This window comes from Pteropus vampyrus, unplaced genomic scaffold (assembly GCF_000151845.1).
Source record: "Pteropus vampyrus isolate Shadow unplaced genomic scaffold, Pvam_2.0 Scaffold233, whole genome shotgun sequence".
Taxonomy (NCBI): domain Eukaryota; kingdom Metazoa; phylum Chordata; class Mammalia; order Chiroptera; family Pteropodidae; genus Pteropus; species Pteropus vampyrus.
In genome coordinates this window covers 2,114-10,113 of record NW_011889014.1, presented here as the reverse complement: position 1 = coordinate 10,113, position 8,000 = coordinate 2,114, and the positions used below count along the sequence as shown (strand labels likewise).

General features: G+C 44.1%; 1 protein-coding gene across 1 annotated transcript in view; it reads left to right on the top strand.

The window, feature by feature from the left end:
* LOC111728848 (interleukin-10 receptor subunit beta-like) overlaps positions 1-7,504 on the top strand; it is a 31,416-nt gene extending 23,912 nt beyond the window's left edge. Inside the window, exons 3-5 of the mRNA XM_023519715.1 lie at positions 540-663; positions 4,068-4,225; positions 7,257-7,504. Coding sequence (XP_023375483.1) covers positions 540-663; positions 4,068-4,225; positions 7,257-7,489 — 515 coding nt within the window. The 3' untranslated portion in view covers positions 7,490-7,504. The remainder of the gene's footprint in view (positions 1-539; positions 664-4,067; positions 4,226-7,256) is intronic.
* The last annotated feature ends 496 nt before the right edge of the window (positions 7,505-8,000 follow it).

Sequence of the window (8,000 nt, the reverse complement as noted above, 5' to 3'; positions counted from 1 at the left end):
AAGCCGTCTGCCGGGCCTCAGACTCATTGGTCCCGCAGTCTCTGACGTTCCTCGTATACCTCTCCAGCATCTCAAACCAGATGCCGTGAAAATAGGTCTCTTGCTTTTCCTGCCGATAGCTCCAGTCAGAGCATCAGGTGCTTAAGCCAGGAATGGAAATTAAGCTCTGCTTCTCCACATCAGAAGTGTCAGAAAGCCTAGTTTATACTTCTGTAAATGTGTCTAAACTCCATCGATCCCCCACTCCCTGCTCCCCTCCCCCCCACACACCCATACCTTTGTCCTGCCACTCAAATCTAGGTCACCCTCACCTTTTCCCACTCACCCTTACTCTTTCCCCCACCCCTGCAACAGTTTTTTTCTCCTGGCTGCTCAAATAAAACCCAGACTCCTCAACACGACTGTCTCTCCCTCACCAACACGGCCATCTGAAGACATGGAGCCAGCCGTACAGGAGACCCGAGTATTGGCTATAGTCATTTTCGTGGGCAACTTTTCTGAGGAAAAACGTTGCAGACATTTTCCTTTTATTTTTACAGCATTAGGAATGGTACCGCCTCCTGAAAACGTCAGAATGAATTCAGTTAATTTTCAGAACATTCTCCAATGGGAGTCACCTGCTTTTCCCAAAGGGGGTCTGACTTTCACAGCTCAGTACCTAAGGTGAGTTGAAAGGGGCTCTTGGCAAGAACGTGCCTGAGGATGGTGGCCCTGGCTGGTCACTGGGCTGGGCCACAGGAGAAACTCTGACTGCTGTCGCTCATGTGACCATGACAGTCCATGGGGAACCTTCCTGCGGCCTTTTTCTTTCTGTCTGGGAAATTCTTGTGAAAGCTCTTTCTCTGAAAACAGGTCAGATTCCTTTCACAGGGGCAATGGTAGATAGAGACATTTTATCATCCGGAATGGATGTCATCGGCCACAGTGGTAGCCCACGACAAAGCAAACATATCGGGTTTGTCACGATTAATGTTTTTTAAGAGAACACTGCCGTGGACACCATTTCCAGTTATTCAAGTAATATTGCCGGAAATCAGCAATATGCAAGTGGAAGCCATCAAAGAAAATTGAGGTATGCCAGGTCAATTGAGATATGCCATCTTCACCACCCACCCCCTGCCAGGTCAATTGAGATATGCCATCTTCACCACCCACCCCCTCCAGTGGATTATAACAGTGTGCCCCCATGTTGTGGGGTACAGGTAATTTGCATAATGGGTGCTCAGTCCACGGCTATTGACTGAAATTGAAGGTAAGACAGCTACTGGCTATTAAACGCTCTATTCTCTGAAAAGGTCAGCTTACGAAGGAAGGTTGAGTGACACCCAAGACAATTATCTCAGTGGTGCTCTGACCTCCCAGTACCTGCCCTTCCTGTTGGTTTTTCTCCGTGCCAGCCCGCTCTTAGCAGCCTGCCACCATAGGCCATAGGCTGGACTGCAGGTGACGCATCTTTATGCCAGGTGCAAACAGCAGCAGGAGGCCACCTGCTTCTAGTGTGACTCAGAAACATGCAGAGGTAATTCCTTCAGTGGAGCCGGAGGAAACATGGCTTCCAGATTCTATTAATCCCACACTCTTTTTCATCGAGCTTTCATGTTTACAAATATATCCAAGGCCTGCGAAGTTAGAGAAGTAGAGAGATGAATAAGATAGCCTTTTCTTTCTTTTTTTTTTTTTGACATTCAATATTATTTTATATTAGTTTCAGGTGTATAGCATAGTAGTCAGACATTCATATTATTTACAAAGTGATCTCAGTCCTTGTTTACTTTTATTTTTAACTTTTTAGTTTCAAATAATTCCAAGATAACAGAACATTTCAAAATTTCAAGTACAATACAAAGAACTTCCTAATAGCCTGTATCCAAATTCACCAATTGATAAGGTTCACCACATTTTCCCTCTTTCATACCTCGTGCCCTTGGCCCCTTAGCATTTCATTGTGTATTTCGTAAGAGCAAGGATAACCTTTTACATCGCCACAGTCATCAAAGTTGGCAGCTTTACCATCGATGCAATACCACCACCTAACCTACAGTCCGTATTCCAGTTTTGTCCCAAGGACTTAAGAAGGAGTCATTCTGTGACTTATTTTTTTCCTGCAGTGTATTTTCTAGCACTGATTAGTTTTATAATTTTACCTCTGTTTTTTTCCACTCCGTCTCGATAGCTCTAGAGACTTCACTGTGGAAAATGATCTCCTCTCTCTCTGTCTCTCCCTACTGTAGTTTATTTTTTATTGTTCTGTCCTTTGGCCTTGTGGTAGAGACGTTTGGTTTGGGGCATCTGTCTTTTAGCTGAGAGTTCCCAGTGACTTTCCAGTAACCCAGAGTTGGTGCCTGGGTTCCTGGTCTCCTCAGCGTGGAAATACAGACCGAGCATGACATGTACCAGGGACAAAAGAGCATGTGCTGATGTGTCTTGGGGAAGAAATTTGAACCCGAAAAATCTGATTAGTCCTCCATGGCTACTCTTCCATGGTTCTGTTAAAGATTTGTTTAGAATTTAGCCCGGGGGCGATAAAAGGGGGGGAAAAAAACAAAGAATTATAAAAATAGAAAAAAAAAATTAAAAACAACAAAGAAAAAGAATTTAGCCTGAGCGATCGCATGGCACAAACTCTCTCATATAGGTGCAGTGGATAGGGGTGACCGGAGAAGGGGCATGGGTGATTTTAAGATGGAAACGTTTTTAAAAATTAGATGTAAATATGGGGAATGGATCATATTACCTATATAATGAGGAGAAGAATATTTTTAAATGCGATAAAACTGGGCTAGTGAAAGAAGAGTTATTGCGAAACATTATTTTACTTTTGAAATACTCAGTTGCTGCATTAGTTTAAATGAAAAAATGGCTACCCGTGAGAAAACCCCCCTGATGAAATAACCCCTGGATTTTCCAGATGGCGGGATGTTAGGGATGTGAGGCAGCCATAAAGAGCTGACGGACTGGCGAAATGTTTGTGGTATATTAAGTGAGAAGAGCAGATTGTAAAATAGTATGAGCCCAATCATCTCTATCTCCTTTTTGCAAGAGACTGTTCTGGGCTTTGCTAAGAATGTGGGGAGGTGCGGTGTGGTGCCCGAGATGTGGGCTCAAGTCTAACAGACCTGAGTTCGGATGGGCAAGTCTCTTAGGTTCTCCATGCCTATGCCTCGTCTGTAAAACAAGACCGATAAAACTCTTAGCACTGAGCCTGACACCTAAGTGCTCCACAAGTGTCAGCTTTTAATATTTTTATCACCATCACTTTTCTTGTCACCTCGAAGGGCAGCTGAATTGGCTTCGACACCAAGACAGGAAGGTCTTGGACTGAGGAACCAATCAGACAAAATCTTTATTTTTTGCAAGACAAAAGCCTGGATTTTCTTGGGTTAGGTTGGAGCTAATTACCTCTTCAGGCTGTGGTGAGGTTAGGTTACCCGCACCTGGCGGATGTCCCCAAACATCCCTTTTCTTCTTGCACTTCACGTTTCTGCCACCCTCTCTTCGGTGATGGGTTCCAGGGCTAGAGATCTGAGGTCGACAGACCGTTTTATAATTTTTCCAGAGTAATCGCAACAATAGTCATGTATAGGGCAATAATATACTTATTTTGGTTAATCTGTGTCTGTTAATATTACATAAATCGTGTCCTGCTCTCAGAAATACATAAGCAAGAGAGGAAGCTTTCTTGGTCAACATGTTGACTATTTGACGCCTTTTGGGAGCAACATGTGTTCATGAGGATGTGAAAGTTTCTGAGAAGTTTCTCTTGTGGAGATAGACACTTCTTTACGTTCAACCCAGTTTTCGCCCCCAAATTGTTTGACCGTGGAACAGCTTATTTTTGAAATGTCTTATGATAGATGTCTCAAGGATCATTAAGGCCCCATGGAGCACAATTTGGAAAATATTCACAAAGGCTGCATACTCTCCATCAAAATTGATGATTAAGAATCTGCTTTATTTTTCTCTCATTATCCTCCATTATCCTTTGGTAGCAGGGAGAATAAAGCACCCATCGGCCTCAGAGAGACTGGAGTTAGAACTCTCAGAGTTTTCTTTTCTTGGTTTCATAGTTACAAGAAATTCCAGGATATGTGCACAAGTACTGCCCTGACGGAATGTGATTTCTCAAGTCTTTCCAAGTATGGCGACCACACCTTGAGAGTCAGGGCCGAACTTGCAGAGGAGCACTCAGACTGGGTGAACGTCACCTTCTCTCCTGTGGATGACAGTGAGTCGCCTTATTTTCCATTTCCTTGTCATGTCACTGCACGCTTTGGGTTTTATCCCATCGGTTGGCCTGTCGGCAGCAATTCTTTGAGTGCCCCCAAGGCGGATGGCCTCGTATGAGGGGCATAAGGCATGTGTAACAAAGAGGGCTGTGGCCTTACAGAAGTTCATGGGAGAGACAGGACAGGAAAGGTATAAAGTCAGTAAGATAATTAAATATCCATGTAATCACGTTCATGCCTTGAGGGTGAGAACAAGCGGGGCCCGTGCTGTTTGTGAGAACTGGAATGATTAGTGGACGGTTGCATGCGGCCTCCCTACGGGGGTCCATTCTGAGGAACGCATCTTTAGGTGATTCTGTCATCGTGCAAACGTCATAGAGTACACTTACACAAACCCAGATGGCTTAGACGACAGCCCTGCGACAGCCCTAGGCCCTGTGGCGTAGCCTGTTGCTCCCACGCTATAAGCCTGTACAGCACGTTACTGTATGCATCGTTAGGCAGTCATAGCACTGAAATCTGTCTGTCTAAACATAGACAAGGTACAGTAAAGTAACCATGATTGGAAGGCATTCTGGGTGACTCAGTGAGTGCTGAGTGAATGTGGAGGCTAGGAAATGACTGTCCACTACTATAGACTTTATAAACACTGTACCCTTCGGTCACACTAAATCTATGAAAAGAACACTAGGTAAAATCAAGCCCAAGGGAAAATGATGCAGTGAGAAGGCCCGGTAAACACAAGATGTGCAGTCTGCTGCTGCTGGTGCCACAGGGCACGCTGTTTTACAGGTGACATTTTTTTTAGCAATAGAAACAGTGCACTCTAAAATAACAGTCAAATGTAGAGCCTAGTAAATACATAGACCAGTAACGTCATTTGTTATCGTTATCAAGTTTTACCTACTATACATAATTATAAGTGCTAGACTCTTATACAGCTGGCAGCTCAGTAGGTTTGTTTACACCAGCATCACCACAAATACATGGGTAATGCACTGCTCTATGACATTCCGATAGCTAGGACATCACTAGGCCGTAGGAATTTTTCAATTCCATTATAATCTTTTGAGACCACCGTCATACATGCGGTCCGTCATTGACCAAAATATCGTTATGTGGTGCATGACTGTAGTAAACGTTTTTGGAGGAAGTCAGTTTGGAATTATGACTTAAAGAAATTTGGCAGGATAGGCAGAAGAATAAAGATATTGTAGGCAGGCGTGGAGACAGGAAGACCAGGTACAGACAGCCAGCTTGCCCAGGACGAAGGACGGAGGCATCGATCCAGTTAATGGCAGATGCGTTGGGTCAGGTCGGCTGGTAAGCATCCAAAAAAAAGTGTTCCCAGATTATATCTGGAGGGTCACAGGGGCCCACCAGAGGTCATGAGATGAACGTAATTAGAACATCGGGAATTGAAAACTAATTAATCCATGTATAGCGAGAGAGAGTAAGAGGATAAAGGGTTACAAGAACCTCATTAACAAAATTCAAGTACAGCCTTCCAAGGAGTAGAGAGGAGCATTAAAAGGATTGTCTCTACGTGTGGAGGTACCTTCATTCCACCCCCCTGCTCTGGGCTCCAGTGGCTCCCACAATTTCACCCACCCTAGTGGGGAATGCAGATAGGATGCCCTTCTGCCCTTTCCCAATTCTGGCCCAGGCTTGGGCAAAAAACTCTTATGTCCAGAGTCAGAAGTTATCAGAGTTATAGCTTTTATAAAGGTGTCTTTATTAAAACTAAGAAAAAGTAGCCGTGAATAAATACAAACAGCTTGACAATAGTCAAGTCTCCAAAACACAATACAGGCTTCTGTTCCTGTAATTGCTAACTGATTTACTAGGTCCTGACTATTTTGGAAGTTCCCTTTAGAATGATACAAAACAGCTAAGCAGCTTTGCCCAAGGTCACACAGGTGAAGAGTGGCCGAGCAAGGATTCACAGCCAGGCTCCCGCGTCCACACTCTTATAAACACCTACTTTATATTGGATATTTGCCTCTTGAAGTTTATATGGTAGGAAAATGCTTCAAGATATCATGTGGAACCTACATGTACTTGCTCTGCAAAAATATCTAAAAGTTTTTTTTATTATTTGGTTTTCAGCTACCAGCAGATGAGAAACAGGGTAGAATGCAAGAAGCAGGCCCATTAGCAGCGCCCCCTCCCCTTCCCGCCAAAAAAAAAATAACAGTAGCCAGAAAAGAATACAGGATATAACTCAAATAGTACCGTTGCCTGGTTTTATTATTCATTCTAGAGTTACTGTTGAGCACCTACTATGTGCCAGGAACATTCTTAGTGCTGAAGCTACAACGGCGAACAAGACAAAAATCTCTGCCCTTGTGGAGTATATATTCTAATGGGGAAGACATATTTTATGACAGATAGTGACTGTGGCTCTCAAGAAAACAAAGCAAGGTACCCAGTCAGGAAGTGATGGGAGCTGCTCTTTACATAGGATGGTAAGAGACAGTCTCTCTGAGGAGGTGGCATTTGAGCAGAGACCCAAGTGAAGTGAAGGGGCCAGCCACCTGAATATCCAGTAAAGGAGCACTTGGAAGGGAACAGCTTCAGACTTTGTTGGAAAATATAGGGTTAATTATATATGTTAAACACTGAAACTAATAGAAAAACCCAGTAAAGGAAATTCAGCCTAATGGAAAGAAAAAAGAGAAGGAGTAAGGGGGATTGGGCGGGGAGCAGGGTGGGGGGGGGGTGGCAGGGAGGAAGCAGCCTTTACAGAAAACACAAAATAATGTACTTAGAATAATTTCAAATATATGAGAAATCACAATAAATATAAATGGACTAAAATGATTAATAAAAGCAAGGATTATCAGATTTATTTTTTTAAGAAACAGACTCCAAGTAGCCTCCTTACTTATCCATGTCGATCACATCCACAGTGATAATAGTGTCAGGTTACCTCAGTAGACCCTCCGGTCAGCACAGTTATGAAAAATAAACGTCGATGTTTTTAAAATGCGGTTTTTGATTGTCATTTTGTTTTGTTCTCATACTTAGCCATTATCGGACCTCCTGGAATGCAAGTAGAAGCACTTGCTAATTCTTTACATATACGTTTCTTAGCCCCCAAAATTGAGAAGGAACATGAAACATGGACCATGAAGAATATTTATAACTCATGGGCTTATAATGTGCAATATTGGAAGAACGGCTCTGATGAAAAGGTAAGCCTGGAAAATCGTGTGTATCTCAGGTACGGGCTCCCTGTTCTTTGCTCAGTGTTGGTCTGAGGCCATTGCAGTGGAGAGAGGAGGCCAGGAGGCCATCTAGTCAGGGTCTTGCAAGGTGGCAACGCCTCAAAGTCCAGAGGCTCTAAGGCCTGGTCCTCTGAGCGAGCGAGTTCCCAGCCTGAGGGGTGAGCAGCATCTCCAGCTCACACTGGAGGGAAATTCACAGAGCAGACTTTCAGGGTGCTTGTGCAGTAAGAGTGGGCCTTTCTTTCTCCAAAGGGAAGTTGCAGAAGAAGGCAGAGCTGACTCAGCAGTTGGCTGGCGGAACTTACAGTCAGCTGAATCGCATGATCAGCTGAGTGACAACTGTTTCATGGCACGAACCCTGTGCCACACATACACCACAGGACAGTCAGGCTCGTGGTCAGGCAGCCCCACCCTGGATGCTGGATGAACAGTGTCAGATTTTACCTGTTTGAGCCCACTTTTCTCCATTGCTCTCCTTTTCAGGGGACAGTTCCTTTAAAAACAAGGGCTAGGAGTAGAAAGACCTGGTCGGAATGTCGCCCCT